Source organism: Canis lupus, chromosome 2, assembly GCF_048164855.1.
Source record: "Canis lupus baileyi chromosome 2, mCanLup2.hap1, whole genome shotgun sequence".
Classification (NCBI taxonomy): domain Eukaryota; kingdom Metazoa; phylum Chordata; class Mammalia; order Carnivora; family Canidae; genus Canis; species Canis lupus.
In genome coordinates this window covers 85,133,915-85,152,586 of record NC_132839.1, presented here as the reverse complement: position 1 = coordinate 85,152,586, position 18,672 = coordinate 85,133,915, and the positions used below count along the sequence as shown (strand labels likewise).

General features: G+C 36.4%; 1 protein-coding gene across 5 annotated transcripts in view; it reads left to right on the top strand.

Annotated features, from left to right (window-relative positions):
* The window catches only part of STIM2 (stromal interaction molecule 2), a 140,611-nt gene that overhangs the window by 74,586 nt on the left and 47,353 nt on the right, over positions 1–18,672 (top strand). For all 5 annotated transcript variants that reach the window (XM_072808444.1, XM_072808454.1, XM_072808423.1 and 2 more), the window contains exon 3: positions 8,154–8,268. In XM_072808444.1, the coding sequence (XP_072664545.1) occupies positions 8,154–8,268 (115 nt within the window). The remainder of the gene's footprint in view (positions 1–8,153; positions 8,269–18,672) is intronic.

The following is an 18,672-nucleotide window of genomic DNA, read 5'->3' as shown; positions in this document are numbered from 1 at the left end:
GGAAAGTCACTGGAATAACTGCTTAGAAAAGAATTGCAAGGCGTGATTTTTTTTTTTAGGAATTTTGGTACATACATGAAGTGTGTAGAAATGGAAATGCCTTTACTAACAAAAAATGAGCAACTAATAAAATCTCAATTGTGACAAAACTAAACCACCAAAAAACACAAAGAAATTGGTTATAGTAATTTTTTTAAAGATTTATTTATTCATTCATTCATTCATTCATTCATTCATGATAGACATAGAGAGGGAGAGAGAGGCAGAGACACAGGCAAAGGGAGAAGCAGGCTCCATGCTGGGAGCCCAACGTGGGACTCGATTCCGGGACTCTAGGATCCCACCATGGGCCAAAGGCAGGCGCTGAACTGCTGAGCCACCCAGGGATCCCTGGTTATAGTTATAACCTTGAGTTTCAGTAATGGAAGTATTTTAAATCTTCTACCCTGAAAAACCAAAAAAAAATGATAAAAAGTCATTTGCAAAGTATAATATGTGGCAAATTAATGTAATCTCTTAGAGGTTGGCTTAGTGAACATAAGAGATGAGCAGTATTAGAATAAATAATATCTTTTTAATGAATAAAATTGTGCCCATAAAAGGTCATGAGTTTTTTGAAATTCTTGATGGTTTAAATATTTGAGGTATATTTTACATTCAATTCAGTGCAGAAGTTTTAGCTATACAGTTTCATGAATTTTGACAAAGGTACATACCCATATATCTTCCACCTGCCTCAATTGTGATATAGGACATTTTGGTCTTCAGATTTTGAAACTCTTACTTTCTTTTGTAGAAGACAATGAAGAGAAATCTTTGTGTTGTATAAAATCTATTAAGTATAATTGGTCAGTATTTTTCCTTTACTTTCCCATTGCTAGTTAATTTCCCATACTTTGTGGTATGCTTAACATCTTATCCAATGATGTGATAACTAACCAGAGATCTTAGGATTGGGGTGAGGAAGTTTTTCCTCTCTCCTTGTCAGAGGTCGTATAGGGCCCCTGGGGATGTGCATCTACCTTCAGTTTTGGCTATAAACTATATATTCTCTCCTGTTACTGTTGATTTGTGCTCCTTTATTAGTTGGTTTGTGCTCCTTGCAAAAGTGAATTCTTCTACTTGAGCCCTCCACCTCGTCTCTCATCTCCCCTTGGCAACTCTAGGACAATACTTCAGCAATTTTCCATTTTCTACTGGATTTTTCCCATCTGATGCAAACCTGCCATTGTTTTCCCACATCATAAACACAATAGTATAAAAACTTCTCCTGACTCTTTCTCCCTTTGGTTATGGTGCCATTCCTTTGTCCTTTTCCAACAAGTTCCCTCCAAAGGATTTGTATACTGTTTTTCTCATCTCGTTCTTTCTTGAACTCCCTTAAGCTTTTGCCTCTGTTATTTCTCCAAAATTGTTCTTACCCTGCTCAGATTTCCATCTGGTATTATCTTCCTTCTGCTTACAGGGTTTTTAAAAACATTTCTGGCAGTACAGGACTTCCTGTGATAAACTCTTACTGTTTGTATGTCCAAAAAAGTTTTTCTTTTGCCTTCATTTTTGGAGGATGTTTTTTGCTGGGTAAGAATTGTAGGGTTAATGGTTTTTTACTTTCATGTTTTAATATGCTTCCCTCGTGAGTGGTCTCTGGATTGTATTGTTGTCTGACAAAAATTCTGCTGTCCCTTATATCTGTTCCTCTGTATCTTTTGTGTCTTTTATCTCCCCTCCTTCACCCAGTTGCTTTTAGATGACTCTCTTTATCCCTGGTCTTAAGCCATTTGATTCTGATGTATATTGGTGCAGTGTTAAAGAACACTGTTTGTTTCTTATCTTGAGGTATATTGATCTTCTGGGATCTGTGGGTTTATAATCTTAATAAAATTTGGAAAAATTTTGGTCATCATTCTTCAAGTATATATTTTTTGTCACTCCCTCTTGGGCTCCTTATGTACACCAATTACACTTATGTTAGGCTACTTGACATTGTACCACAGTTCACTCTCTGATTTGATCTTATGCTTATTGTATTTAAGTTTGCTGATATTTCCATCTGTCATGTTTATTATTAATCTCATTTAGTGTATTTTTCATCTCAGTCATTGCAGTTTTAATGTTTAGAATTTTGATTTGGGTCTTTAGAAAAAAAACCACTTCAGTCCTTCATGTCTCCATTAACATGCTCCGTATTTATTCTGACTTCTTAAATAGGTAGAATATAGCTATGATAACTTTTAATGCCTTTGTTCATTAATTCTCTCACCTTTTCAATTTTTGAATTGGTTTTGATTGACTTTTCTCTTAGTTGTTGGTTGTTGTTTCTATATCTTCACATACCTGGCAATTTTTCATTGGGTGTCAGACATTGTGGGTTTTACCTTGTTGGGTACTGAGTATTTTGTATACATTGTATTCTTAAGCTTTATTCTAGGGAATGGTTAAGTTATGTGGAAACCGTTTAATTCCATTGGCTTGTATTTATAAGCTTTTTGGGGGGCAGAATCAATGTATAGTCTGGTGTTAGTATTCCTCAGTATTTCCTAGGGCAAAACCCTTCTTAGTATTTTACTTGAGGATCTACAAATTAGGAGGTTTTCCATTCTGTCTTGTTGGAGCAAGCACTATTCCCTGTTCTGTGTAATCTTCAGGGATTTTTTTCCTCTCAGTTTTTTGTGTGTCTTTTTTTCCTTGGCTCTTGTGGCTTCCTTCCATGCAAGGGCTGATCGGTAGTCACTAAAGACTACCGAACAGAGCAGGACCCTAAGGAGGTCATTATTACATTTATTGTGGGTAAATGGGGATTGACTAATGGGTTTTTGATGTTGGAAGCTTAGGGAATGGGTTAAGGTCTGATATAGAACTGTAGGAACTGGGCAAAAGTGTAAAGTTATGCCGTGTTAAGGTGAAGAGACTGTTCAAATCAGTTTGGAGTTTTCTTTAGTGTAGAATTTTAATGTTTGAAAAATAAAATACTTGAATTTAGGATTTGAAGAACTTTTTCTCAGATGTTAAATGATTTACCTTTTTCATTCTTAATTCCATAAAAACATATTCCAGTTTGCCTGTGTTCTCTTATGTTTTTGTGTGTCATCATCCATCGTAGATGATAAGATCAGAGTTATTAAGACAAATATCTTAGTAGTAGCCTGTATCTCTGCATTGTTACAGCATTTTATGTGATGGGTGTCAAGCAAGATTTGATATTATTGCAGTTAGATAAGTGATTATCAGTGGTGTTTTGTCGTGCCTCAAAGTTCTCGTCCACCACTTCAAGAAATGATACAGTGTTCATGTAAAGGCAAAGATTTAACTCCTTATTTAAAAAAAAGAAACAATTTACACAAAATAGCTGATGTTATTGAGTGTTTACTACATACCAAGCACTCTTCTTTACACTTCATGTGAAATAAGTCACTTAATCTTCACAATGATTATTACCATTTGCTGTTCAGAAAACTGAAGCAGAGAGGAAAGTAGTTTATTAAGGTCATACAGCAAATAGAACATTTGAAATATTCATGGTCTGAAGGTTGAGTCTGTACTTTCCACCACTATGCTCAGTTTTGGGATGAAGAAACATGGGCAATTCATGCTTTATTATTAGCATGGTGTCGTTTCTGAGAATTTGGGAATCAGTGCATTTTTCAAGACATCCAGGTTAGGATAGTGCTGTGAATAGTGGTGAAGGACTTAAATTTTGGAATTCTTTAAAATTTACTTTGGTATTTTGTTCCTAAATCACTATATCAAGTCGAAGAAATTGTCAACCCTCCCTTAGCCTTAGCTTTTTCATCTGTACAAGTGTGGATAATAGTACTCCTTTCTGGTTATGCATTCTTTCCCCTGAGACATTATACTAAGCTATTTTAGTATTATTTTCAAGACAGGAAGACCCTGCAGTTTTTTTCCAGGAACCGATTTGCTTTAGCTGACTCACATATCAGACCTTGGACACTGTTGTTTTGATGACAGGTGTCCTTTGGGAAAATCTCTGCTTACATTGTCAGTGAAAAGGTTGTGGTTTTCTTTTTTCATCTCTGTGTTATGTATTTTGTTTCACAATGTCTAAAACGGTAGTTTTAAAAGTATTGGAAAATTGTAGCTCTGTAAATGTCTGATATTTTCCAAAATGTATATTAACTTACCAGTCTAGTCAGGGTGAAACTAATTTACTCAGGCTTTAAAGTTCAACTGCAATAACAACTGAAATTATTTTTATTGTCTAGCACTTCTGTGTACTAAGTATGAATTTTTAGTTTAATCTTCTTCATAACCATATGTGGTGGGTAATTTTATTTTCCTGCCTGTACAAAGGAGAAATGTGAGGCTAAAAAGAATACAAGTAGGGGAGTCAGATTTTGAGTATAGTCTCTCACACTCCACCATCTGAATGCTTATTAACTCTGATGATAAATCACTTCTCCTTGGGTATTGAGATCTTAAAATTGTATATTTAAAAATAAAAGGGGAAACACCTATGTATCATTGTTATGTCATGGAAATCAGGACAAGAATTGTGTAGCTTAGGCCTCCGGAGGAACTGAAACTGGAAGTCACCAAGAATCTAGACACTTCCTGGTACCATTTCTTTCTCTCTCTGTTCTCTTTCATTATTTTCTGTCTCTGTGTTTTGGCTTCCTCTGTACGTGGTCTTGACTGTTCATAAAATGGTACCTTCAATACCAGCTTCCTTATCACCTTGAACCATCACCAAGTGACCCAGCCTTTCTTTTATGGTCTGAATTGCATTTTCTTGTGAAATAGAATCCTCTCATCCTGGTCATGATCTGGATTGTTTTCTTTTGGGTCAAGTGTCCATCCTTTAGTCACATAGCTGTGGCAATGGTGATAAATTGAGCAAGGATGATTGAACACATTCAGAGATGTACACTAACGTTGGTAGGGAGAGAACCCTAAAATGTGCCTGTGTCAGTTTCTATTAAACACTGTCATAAAAATAACACAAACACAAAATACAAATATAAATGCAGAAATAAAAAATGAAAGAAGAAATATATAGCATCACAAATATAAAATATAAATACAGAATACAAAATAATATATATGTTAGAGATACAAGGAATTGAAATCAGCTTGTCATCTAAAAGCTAACTTCCTGAAACTAGGTATATATATTTAAAAGAACCATCTGTGTGATTGTTTTTGAGAAGAATAGTCAGTAGTCATTTATTTGAGTACTTCTGTATTTGTATTGTCATTCAGCCTTTCCTATAGTAGGTATAACTAGGTACATATTTGGACATGTTTACCAAGGAACTCTACGTTATTTGTAGTACATTACTTGAGGATTTACCTCCTAGAATTTCACATTCTGTTTTCCAATTCACTGATTCCAACAAGAAGGATTTGTCATTTTCTCATGCATTTTCAATTACTGGTGACTTTTTAAAATTTCTATAGATAGCCTGCCTCATTTCTATAATTTGCAGTTTCCTGTGAAGTTTTAGAAAAGTCTGAACAGTCAGAATAGTCAGTAGGAAACACTGGAAAGAGGGTTAAATGGAAGCTGATGAGTTTTAGTGTATCTGGTTCAGTTAAAATTTTTCCAACCTAGTTTCTTTCTTTTCTTTTAAGATTTTATTTATTTGGCAGAAAGAGAGCACAAGCAGAGGGAGCAACAGGCACAGAGATAGGAAGAAGCAGACTCTCCACTGAGCAGGGAACCTGATGTGGGGCTGTCCAGGACCTGGGATCATACCCTGAGCCAAAGGCAGAGAGGCTTAACCAGCTGAGCCACCCAGGCGTTCCTTCTAACTTAGTTTCAACATAGAGTAATTCTCGTGCTTTCTAGTCACATTTGTGATCAAAATGTTGAAGATGTATGAGATACAGAATATGCTTCAATGTGGTTTGTTATGAATTGTGTTATCTTGGGATCATGTTTTAAAACAGAAGCATATATTATTTTTAAAGGTAATTTCAGGGAAAATACAATTCTGTGCTTTTGTTTTGACCCAACCTTCTTGGGACCCAGGTAATTCTTTTATATTAAATGAGTTATAGGTAATCTTCCTGAGCTTTTTTCTTAATTGCCTTTTTTTGATATCTTAATTCTTTTATTTTGTTAAGCATATATTTGGGCAGATATCTACACGCTCATCCTAGACTTTCTAAAATAGCTCAGTAGCTAGAATGCCTCATCTAGGCTATATATGGAAATTAACTTTATTTTCTGAAATACATTGATCCTAAAGTCACAAAACTCTACTTTTAGGTTCTTTGTGTTCATGTAGTGAAGAGAATTTCCTAGGACTTTTCTTTCTTTTCTCATGTATCACAAATATGAAACAGTTGCCATTTGTTCCAACTGACTGGACCATTTCCAAGGCAGGCTTCCTCCCTGCTTTTTTCGTCATCCTGCTTTTCATTCTAGAATTTCTCTCTAGCTCTTGAATCTTTTCCAAGCTAAGGGGCAGTTTCTGAACATCTCAATGACAGTGATTTTTCCAGGTATATCTACTGGATTCTGAAGGTATCAGAAAGAACAAAGAGGAATGGACAGAAATAGGAAATCAGAAAAGTATGAAATAGAGAGGAGTCGGAGCAATGAAGCAGGCCACTTTAAAAATAACTATTAAGAAGGGTATTTAGAAAAAAAGAGTGAGGCACTATTTAGAATAGCAAAATAAAAAAAAATAGAATAGCAAAATATATGAACACTAGAATAGACCTTGTTATTGCTTTTCAAAGTGTCTATGGTGAAGGATCAGTTTTCATTTCCAGTTCATTATAGATGGGGCCTACATATAGTAAGTACATTTATCACATGCTTGGGTCAGATTCTTTAAAAATCTCTAATTGCTATAAAGGTTTCTAAATGGCTTCTCTCCATTTCTATCCATATTGTAGGCTGGTATCAGTTTGCTGACCAACACCAGTGACCATGTATTGAGAAGTGTGTTAATCCTAAAACATCGTTTTTTCATTTTGTGGCTAAGGTTATTAAATCTCAGAAAAGTGAAGTGATTTCTCAATATTGTACAGCTATTTAAAAAAATTTTTTTAGCAGAAAATGACAGCAAAATTTAGCCTTTGAAAATGATGTTCATTGTCAGTATATTAAAGTCAGAAAAACATGCCTCTGGTGTTCAGAACTGTAGGCAATATTCACTTTCTGCATTATGGATTTCTGAAATACTCTTGTGTGATCTTATATTTTTGAAATCAGAAAAAAATCAATAAAGATATTAAGTAAACTAATAGCAAAACAAAAATCAGAGATGAGATAGAAAAAGCATAATAATTTAAAAACCTATTTGTTTTATAGAATTAGAGTAATGAGTTTATATGGGGAAAGTGTCAAGAGATCAGCCTGAATAGACTGCTGGGGATAGGATTGGAAAATGGTATATAAACCATAAAAGGAGTTTACTTCTCCTTCTTCCAAATAAAAAGCAAGCTACTTTTTATTTGTGAGACAGTGGGGAGCATCAGAAGGAAGGATTTTATATAATGAATACAGAGCAGGTTGGTTTTTAGGAAAGAAAATTTTAGTCCATTTTCTCTATTTTAAAGTAATAATAGTAGAGGATCTACTTGAGTTTCACAAAATACTTTAGTTCTGAACACTGTAGTCAAAAGCCTCTCAACTGTAATAGCTTCTCAGGTAGAAGAACACAAATAATGAGGAAGTGATTGAGGTTAGTATTTATTGTATTTTTGAGACACCTCTGTCCCTAAGTGCAAGTATTATATGTGTTATATATAATATGCAGTTAATTATAATATACTTAGCTCTGCTTTTGTTATTTTTTCAACCTTGGGCAAATTATTTTACTTCTTTGGGTCTTGGTTTTCTCATCTATAAAATGGAGATAGATAATATAGAACTCTCATGAAGTTAAGAATGTATGTGTGTGTGTAGATATAGATATTGTAATGTAGGATAGAACCTGGTAAATAATGAGCATTAAATAGATACTTTTATTGTCGTTGTTATGGTTAGTAGTAGAAGACATTTTATTAAATAAATTTTATAAACATGTAAGGATAATGTGAGTATAAAATCCCAAAAATGTACCAATAATTATCTGAAAATTACCATCCATTGGATTTCAAAATTTTGTTTCTGAGTTTACAGAGATTGTAAAATGATGAATTTAAGTTTAGTTAACTTAGTGTTTTCTCTTTCATAGTTTATCAGAGAAGATATGAAATATAAAGATGCTACTAATAAACACAGCCATCTGCACAGAGAAGATAAGCATATAACTGTTGAGGATTTATGGAAACGATGGAAAACATCAGAAGGTAAGACTGTGAACCAAATCCTTCCCCTGCTCAAATCCTTCCCCTGCTCGTCTGCCCTGCTTAGCCACTGTTAACTTACTAATTGCATATGATTTTGTGAAAAAATCAAAATAACATTTTTGTTGAGGATATTTATATTTTGGTAAATAATTTTTTCACTTTTGATTTTGAAAAATGATTTTTATCTTTCTTAACAATTCATTAAAGGTCAGCCTGTTTTCAGATAATTTGATACCATATACTGTAAGAAGTAAGATCATGCATGTTGTGGAGCTTGAGGTTGTGGAGCTTTGCTTCAGCTGTTAAGTAACATTATTATAAAGGATTTATCAAATAAACATGGATACCAAAGTTGTTTTGTCAGTTATTGCGAATAGTCCTAAAGTCTTCAGAAGGCAAAGAACTTTTAAGCTTTTCCTGAAATAAATTTATGAAGTCTTCTATTAGTTGCATGATAAAGTTCTATAATTTATATTTTACCACTTTTCTGCCCTCACATCCTCAAGCTGTCTCACAGTAATTGCTTAAGGCAGGAAAAGTGTGTGACCTAAAATCTCAACTTGATCCCTAATACTAGAAAGCTTAAAAAAAAAAAAAAAAAAAAAAGGAAGTCTATTAAGCTGCTTCTTATTTTATTTTCGAGTAACAAAGTCAACCAAATGTCGTTTTCGTATTTTTATGTTTCTGTTCTTTTACCAGTCAAACATTTATGTTGTATATTTTTTCCTCTGCAACTTTGATAATGAAAGGAGAGGAAGATGGGACAGACTACCGCGTAGGAGGATAAAGACATCATAAAGTTTACTAGACTGGCTATGGTAAAATTTGGAAATGGGAAAATACAGAAAACTATCCCATCAATACTCAGTATTTTTATTAATGTACAAGAAAGTTTATAGCTTGCTTACATTTTTCTTCTTACTTTTTAACAGAGGCATGTGTTAAAATGCACTGGAAAGAAGAAAAAAGGAAAAAAATACTGACTTAAATGAAAGATACATACACTTAAAAATCTGTCTCTCCATTTCCCTGCCCCATACCATTTTTAAGTAATAGGAATTTGGGTAGTACTAGGAATGAAAGAACATAAATTTCATTTGGGAGAAAGTGCTAGTGGTGGAAAACTGAGAAAAACTTAATCCACTTACAGGTATGCCTTGGAGATACTGCACATACCACCACAATAAATCAGATATCGCAGTGAAGCAGGTCAAAGAAGTTTTCTGGTTTCCCAGTGCATCTAAAAGTTCTGTTTATGTTATACTGTATTCTATGAAGTGTGCGATAGCGTAATGTCTAAAAAAATGATGTGTCTACCTTAATTATAAAATACCTCATTGCTAAAAAATGCTAATCATCATCTGAGCTTTCAGCAAGTTGTAATTTTTCTGCGGTGGAGGTCTTGCCCTGTGTTGTGGCTGCTGGCTGATCAGGGTGCTGCTTGCTGAAGGTTGGGGTGGCTGTGGCAAGTTCTTAAAATAGGACAGTGAGGTTTGTTTGCCACATTGATTGACTCTTCCTTTTGTGAGCAATTTCTCTGTAGCCTGCAGTGCTTTTAGATAGCATTTTACACATTGGAGAACTTTTGTCATAATTGCAAACCCTGCCCCTGCTTTATCAACCAGGTGTATGTAATATTCTAAATCCTTTGTTGTCATTTCAATAGTCCTCACCGTGTTTTTACCAAGAGTAGATTCCATCTCGGGAAACCACTTTTTCTGGTCATGTGTAAGAGGTAATTCCTCATCCTTTCAAGTTTTATCGTGAAGCAGCAGCAGTCCAGTCCCTTCTTCAGGCCCCACGTCTCATCCTCATTCTCTTGGCTGTTTCTACCACATCTGCAGCTACTTCTCCACTGAAGTCTTGAACCCCTCAATGTCATCCATGAGGGTCAGAATCACCTTCTTCCAAACTCCTGTTAATGTAGAACCTTCTTCCCATGAATCACAAATGTTCTTAATGGCGTTTAGAGTGGTGAATCCTTTCCAGAAGGGTTTTAATTTACTTCCCCAGATCCATCAGAGGCATCACTATCTATGGCAGCTCTAGCCTTATAAAATGTATTTCTTAAACAATAAAACTTGAAAGCAGAAATTATTCCTTGATTCATGGGCTGTTGAATGGATGTTTTGTTAGTTAGCAGGCATGAAAACTACATTAATCTCATGGTTCAATCTCCGTCAGAGCTCTTGGGTGACCAGGTGCATCGTGAGTGAGTGGTAATATTTTGAAAGGAATCTTTTTTTTTTTTTTTCTGAGCAGCAGAACAGTGGGCTTAAAATATTCAGTGAACTATGTTGTAAACAGATGTGTTGTCATCAAGGGTTTGTTGTTCCATTTATAGATCACAGGCAGGGTACATTTAGCATAATTCTTCAGGGCCCGGGGATTTTCATAATGGTAAATGAGCATTGCCTTTAGTTTAAATTCACCAGTTTCATTAGCCCCTAACAAAAGAATCAGCCTGTTCTTTGAAGCTTTGAAGCCAGGCATTGATTTCTCTTCTCTAGCTGCAAAAGTCCCAGATGGCATCTTCCAATATAAGGCTGTTTCGTCTGCACTGAATATCTGTTGTTTAGTGGAGCCACTTTTATTACTTATATTCTGGATAACTTGCGGCTTCTGTTATTAGCACTTGCTGCTCTACCTTGTGCTTTTATGTTATGGAGATGATTTCTTTTCTTAAACCGCATGACCTAACCTCTGTTAGCTTCAGGTTTTCCTTCTGGGACTTCCTTACCTCTTAGTCTTCACAGCATTGAAGAGAGTTAAGGTCTTGTTCCAAGTTAGGCTTTGGCTTAAGGGAACATCGTGGTTGGTTTGATTTTCTATCCGGACCACTAAAACTTACCTCATATCAGTAATAAGACTGTTTCTTTTTCTGATCATTTGTGTGTTCACTGGAGTAGCATTTTTAATTTTTTTCAAGAGCTTTTTTTCCATTGACCGCTTGGCCGACTGGCGCAAGAGACCTAGCTTTCGGCCTGTCTCGGCTTTTGACATGCCTTCCTCTCTAGGCTTGATCATTTTTAGCTTTCGATTTCAAGTGAGAGCCTTATCATTCTTCCTTTCACTTGAACACTCAGAGGCTATATTGTAGGGTCATTAATTGACCTAATATCAGTATTGTTGCATCTCGGGAATAGGCCCCAGGAGAGGGAGAGTGGGGGGAGTAGCCAGTTGATGGAGCAGTCAGAACACACACAACAATTATTAATTAAGTTTGTCATTGTAAAAAGATTAGCAATTGCCAGGGGTTAGGGTGGATGGAGGGGTGAAAAGGCAGAGCACAGAGGATTTTTAGGGCAGTGAAACTATTCTTATGAAACTCTTATGGTAGATCCATGTCATTATGTGTTTGTCCAAGCCATAGAACGTATAGCACGGAGTAAACCCCGGCATAAACTGTGCATATTGGATGGTGATGTGTGAGCATAGGTTCATCAGCTGTAAGAAATGTACCACTCTGGTGCGGGATGTTGATAATTAAGGAGGTCATGTAGGTGTGGGGTAGGGGGCATATGGGAAATCTCCCTACTTTCCATTCAGTTTTGCTGTGAACTAAAACTCTCAAAAACAAAATTGAGTAGAAAATATTTTAAAATCACAGAGTAAAAATAAAGAAAATCAAGTTTGTCCTCCTCCATGGGTGCTGTTTGGCACCCCAGAATAGTGACTATAATAACAGAGAGATCACTAATCACCATAACAAATATAATAATCATGAGAAAGTTTGAAACATTTTGAGAAGTAGGAAAATGTGGCACAGAGACATCAAGCGAACAAATGCTATTGGACACATGGCACTGTTGACTTTTTGGTGCAGGGTTGCCACAGACCTTCAGTGTGTAGAAGGCAGCGTCTGCGCTGTATTAGTGAAGTGCAGTAAATAGAAGTGAGCTCAAACAAGCTATGGCTGCGTATGAAATCTCTCTGCAGTGTGGAGGCATTGCTAAAGCCATTAGAGAGCTGTTACAGTGTCTGTTGCTACTAGTGTATTTTAGATTTTGGATATGTGATAATTTGAGTGGAACCCACTTAACTGTGTTTGAATGAAGGAAAAAAGACCTGATCACTTGTTATCTACCACCTGTTGTGCTTCCACCCTGGTTCAGCTCCCATCTCTTGCCTGGGTAATTGTAGTAGCTGCCTCATGGTCTCCCTGTGTATGCTTGTGCTCCGCTGCATTCGGGACTTCACTTAGCAGAGTAATCTTTTAAAATACAAATCAGATTTTCTCCCTGCCCTGTGGTGGCTCAGAGTAAAAGCTAAAATCTTTATAGAGATCTCTAAGCCTCTACATGATCCGCCTCCCCTACTGCCTCTTCTCTTCCCTGTTGGGTGCTGCCAGTCTCTGTCACTCACGGTGCTCTATCCTAGCTGGACTCCTTGCTGTGCCACAACTGCAGGACCACAGATGTTCCCATGGACCCTCTGTGAGGCCCACCCTCACTATTCTATTTAAGACCAACCACAGATCACACTCCTCTCTCCCCACTTGTACCTTTATATTTTGGCAGTCCTCCCTCACTTACTCAGCTTCACATTTTCTTTTTCCCATATCATGTGTCATCTTCTAAGATATCATATAATTGACTTATTTGTTATGTTGGTCTCCTTGCTTACTCCTGCTTCTGAGAAAGGCAGCCTCGGAGAGCAGGGGTTCTTTGTTTATTTTATTTATGTATCCAAACTCGATGGGGACTCTGTCCTTAAACTCAGTTTTGGTTTCTGACCCTAGGGATTTTGGTGAGATCTTTTGTGGTCTGTGAGCATGTTTTGTGTTGTTTTGTTTTGGCTTAAAGCCTTTCCAAGTTAGGGTAACCTCTTAAATTTCTTTTTCCCTGGGCTTTCACCTTAATTTTCACCCCCTAAGATTTTGCCATCATGATGGTGAGATTTCCCCGAGTCACCAGAGTTGGCCTAAATTACATACTGTAGGCTTTTTTCCCTCCAAACCCTGGTGTCTCACATCACCTCCTAGGGGAGTAGCACGTGGGAGGAGTAGCTTTAGGGTTCCTACTAACACAGCTGCATGGGAAGAGAGAGAAACGAGTAAAATCTCTCCTAGCTGGTTTAGAGTGACCTAATTGATTTTCTCAGTCCATGTGAGACATTTATTATTTATAAACGGTCATGTAAAGACAAGGTATTGTTGCTAGATCAGTGGTTTTTAAATCATAGCCTGACAAGCCCCAGGTACCCGGGAGGTATCTCAGGGACAGGGCATGCTGAATATGCAGGAATCTGCTTTTATCTGGTGTATTTTGTTTCTGTTTAAGATTTTTGTTAGGAAACAAAAAGCGATTCCTCTGAAAAGGTTTGGAAACTGCTGGTATAGAGATTAGAATGTATCTCTATCAATAATATGTAATTCAAGGTTGTTTACTTGAATGTCCTACAAACTCACACACTGGTATGCATGCACGCCTGCATACACTTACAAACATGCAGAATTACACTGTGCCCATTGTCACTGTGTCTCCAGTGCCTAGCACAGTGCCTTATTTACTTTGATATTCCGTAAATATTGTTGAATGAATGAATGTATCATACTTGGTAGGCATTGGCTACTCAGTAATTGAGTTCATGTAATACTTTTCAGTTCATCTCATCTAATACAATGAGATATATGCATTCTTGAAAAAGCTATGTTTTGTAAAATTAGAGTTTATGGGAAAAATGGGATTGAAGCAGGCTACTCAAAACCTATGCAGCTTTGTAACCAATGGACTAATAGTACTAATAAAAATACTAGCACAAGTTCTGAAGATGTGTTAAATTCCTAGTAAGTTAATACAGTAGTGGGTATGGGCCTTTACCTTAAACAAGTAGGTCAAGATACCTTCATGGAAGGAGAGGTTATATAGGGTTGAGGTTGCTAAATTATGCAGAGGCGGAGCACACAAATTTGAGAACTGAGCCACAAGCTTTGCCAAGACAGACAGTGGCCAAGTTGGGCTGAGAGGAAGGAGCGTGAGCAGACAGCATGTTCATAGTCTGCTGTTTTGGATGTTTTTGCAGCCATTTGCTGTTACTTGGTGGTATAAAATGATGACATGTGGGGAAAAATCACACTTGAAATGACAGACTTTTAGATTTTATTGTTATGATCCTTGTTTACCAGTCGCACATAAGGTAATTCATGACACAGAAGCACCTATAGCAGACCAGGTTGTATCTATGTTGCAGTGTGTAGGCTATTGGATGGTGGGTATTCATGAAGAATTAAATGTATCTGTAGGCTCTAAGGAGTAAATAGCTGAGTAGGAAAGACTAAAATACTTGGAATAAATGTGAAGTGTACAATAATAGGAGTAAGTGTAAGATATGGAGGAAGCTCACTGGAAGGAGTAGTTAACACTCTGGTAGGATTATACACAGACCGTGGTGTTTGTGATAGGCTGTGAGGGTTGACCAGGAGTTCTGGAAGGGGATGAGGAGAGGGACCATAAATGGTGGCCCCTCATGGCTCTTTCAGGTACCTGAATTTGCTGGAAGTGGAAGTGGCGTGCTATAGGAAGTATGTGTAGGCTTTCAAGCTGTACAAATTTAAGTCCCAGTCCTTGGGCAGCCCCGGTGGCCCAGCGGTTTAACGCTTCCTTCAGCCCAGGGTGTGATCCTGGAGACCCGGGATCGAGTCCCATGTTGGGCTCCCTGCACGGAGCCTGTTTCTCCCTCTGCCTGTGTCTCTGCCTCCCTCTCCCTCTCCCTCTCTCTCTCTCTGCCCCCCCCCCCCCCGGTGTCTCTCATGATTAAATATCTTTTTAAAAAAATAAATAAATCCCAGTCCTTCTATTTATGAGCATTAAGACATTGGGCACATTTTGAAATTCCCTTATAGAGTGCAGTTTTTATGTGACATAAATAAGTAATGTAGTAAAAGTGCTTGGCACAATTCCTGGCATCATCTGGTGGGCACTTGGTAAACGTTGACTTGTCCTTGTAATAATGCTGAGTAAACTACAAAGCTTTGCTGTACTGAAGGTTTTTGATTCAGTCTCAATTTTTATAAGTAAAATGAGCAGATATACCAGGCTAAATACTTACCATTGTAGTATCGGATTCTCTGAAGGATGAAATGGACCTAAGATTTTTTTTTATGGAGTTGTCAACTGGGGAAAAGTTAAATTGTGTTATACAGAAATTGATCCTGATCTCACTTAGAAGCGTTTTAGTGTCACCTGAAATGTACTATTTTTGTTTGTGTGGAGAATACTTGGTCAGTTTGCATGTGGCAGCGGTCCAATGCAAATGAAAGCCATTTTATAAACTAGTACTGGATTTCAGATAGATTTTAATAAACTGGATAAATTGTTAGAGTTACTGAATGTAGTTAACGAGTAGCCTAATGAAAATGTAGGTAGAAAATTATTGGTTATGTATAAGTTTTAAGCACCATAATAGATTAAAAAAAAAAAAACTAAGTAATGTACTGTTTTTAAAAATGGTAGCTCATTGGGTTAAATAGTTATTATAACATGACAATCATGAGGTAATTTTTCCATCCTGTTCGGCATGGGTCTTACCTTACCTAAGGTCACTGTGTAATTTTGGGCTTTACAAATTGAATAGACATTTGGAAATTTTGCAGAAGGTTTAATTTAATTTAATTTTTTTGGGGGGTGATTAGAAATTTAAAGGAACTGAAACTGTCTGAGGGAAGTATAGGCATTTAAATAGGCATTTAAATAATGATTGTTTTCAAGTATATGTAAATCCTAGCTGGAGAGAAATGACCAAAAGTATTTTCTTTCTGTTTAGGAAAGCAAAAATGTAAATTGACATAAAAGGATTTATAAAGGAAAAAGATTCCTTACCTTGAATGTTAAAGTTCTAAAAGGAAGGAAGGAGGATTATAAATATTTCCTTTATTTAGATCCTTGGTACTTATTAGATTATTGATATTTATTCATAAGGATATTCTTCTGGGTGTGGAAGTGTAACTGCATCTCTACATGCTGTATATTTAGCATTGTCAGAGAGTAGCTAAAGATGTAGGCCTTGCACATAAGAAGGTGGCTTAGCTTTGTGGTATCACCTTTCACAATATTTATATGTATAGTATGCATAGGAATCACTGTGGTCGAGCACAAAGTATAAGATAAGGCCTTTCTCTTCAAGGGGTTGTTGGTATTGTTACATGTACATACGTTAAATAACAACTGAAGAAGGTGTTATTAAATACTAGGAAAGGGCTACTATTATAAGAGTTTAAGGAAATGTACAGATTTATTATGAGGAAGTCTTCATAGGGAGATGATTCTTCATCAGGATTTTGAAAGATATAAAATGTTCTTAGAAATGATAAAGATAGCAATATACAAGTTAGCACATTAAAATGAGTAAATGAGGGATCCCTGGGTGGCTCAGTGGTTTAGCGCCTGCCTTTGGCCCAGAGCACGATCCTGGGGTCCCGGGATCGAGTCCCGCGTCGGGCTCCCGGCATGAAGCCTGCTTCTCCCTCCTCCTGTGTCTCTGCCTCTCCCTCACCCTTCCCCCCCCAAATAAATAAATAAATAAATAAATAAATAAATAAATAAATAAATAATAAATCTTTAAAAAAATAAATAAAATGAGTAAATGAATACATGTAATTCCAGACTTAAATTCTGAATCCCTTAAGCACAGTTTATAAATCAGAAATACAATATTTTTTTGGTCTATATAAGATAAGACTATTACTGTTTTAATATTTGTCTTTTGCTATTACATGTAATGCTTAACCTTTCTATGTCTTAGTTTTGTCATCTGCTAAATGAGGGTAAAAATTGTGTACTGCATCAGATTGTTGAAGATGAAATGAATTTGTATAACTAAAGTGCTTAGAACAGCACCTGGCACATAACAAGTGCTTATTGACCATTCATTGTTACCGTTTTTGTAAGATGGATGTGAATGTGGCACATGTGGGGATTTGGAGACTGATACAGTTGGAAGAGGTGTCTGAATTGGGGAATCATAGAAAATAAGGTCAATCAGAGGGAGACCAGCTTGGTGAGCCTTGAAGTTTAAACCTGATGAGCTGCTCTAGGAGTGTTAAGATCCCACTCATGAACCAGTGCTTAACCATTTGGTGGTTCTGTATTAAGGAAGCTTGATCTGTGTCTGATCTCAGTAATAAAGAAGGATATTATCGTAGAAATTTGTAGTTACCAATATTCACTAAGTCTGTGGGAGGTGGTAGCGTATTTTAGCATTTTTACCATCATCGCATTAAATATTAGGAGCTGGAGATTTCCAGCTACAGCTACAGCTTCTTGTTTTGGAAAGCCTTATAATATAGAACAGTTAAGGAAGATGAATTCACTTAGGAAGACCAGCTTTAAGTTTAATATAATGTGTAATTCTGAGAAATATTTTAAAGGAAGACTTGAATGAACTTTTTTCCTTTTTTCCGAATGAATCCAATTTTCTTTTTCTTCCTTGGAATTTAGACTCATTGGGCTTGGGGAGAATCATTTAACTGATTCATATAGGGCACATATTTTAGTAAATATTTATTATGACCAAAACATCATTGTAGTTACAGAAGATACACAGATGAAGAATAGGTTTTCTGTCTTCCGCCTGTCTATAGTCTATTATCGGAGAAAGATCTATTAGCATGTAATTAAAGAATGTGACATGGTCAGGTATGTAGTAGGCACTGTGGGGTAAGAGGATAAGACGTATGTTGGTCTCCCTGCAGAGGGCAGGTGAGGCCAGAGGACTTAGTTACATGAAGGGACATTTATTTACCTTTCATCTCTTGCCGCTCCTTCACTGGGAGGCAGTCTGCTGGAGTAATTGCTTTCAAGATATTTGTAGTCAATATAGCACATTTTAAAAACACAGGCTCTTGATATGCTTCAAATGCTTGTGCTATTTTATTAACTCAGATTTTTAACACTTTTCAACTTTTATATGATACTTTTGGTTCCAGGAGAAGCTGTTGTTAGCTATCTAGAAAGGTACTGGGTTTTCATTGTCTTCAAGAAAGCAATTTATAACAAGGGAATGCCTGTTCTTCAGGTGGAGTCCAGTTTCAGAATGACAAATGTCATCATTTGTACTACTAACAAAAGTCTTTTGTACTCATAGTGTCTTGTATGTGGAGACTAGGTGACACAAACATATTGCCATTTACTCTATCAACCAACTTTTAAGTGTGCTTATTAACATGGGTTTTTGTTAGAGGAGTAGCATGAATATTACTTGATCAGTTTGCAGAATACTGTTCTGTGTTAATAGAATTGATTTTCGTACTTTGCATAAGGGGTCCTTTTTAAAATAATCAAATAGCCTTCTTTTATAAAATTATCTACAGGAGTTCAGAGCACTCGCAGTAAGTTTCTGATCTTATTTCATCAGTATCTTATGTTAGCATTTCAGTCTCCCTGTTTCCTTCATTTCATATCTAAT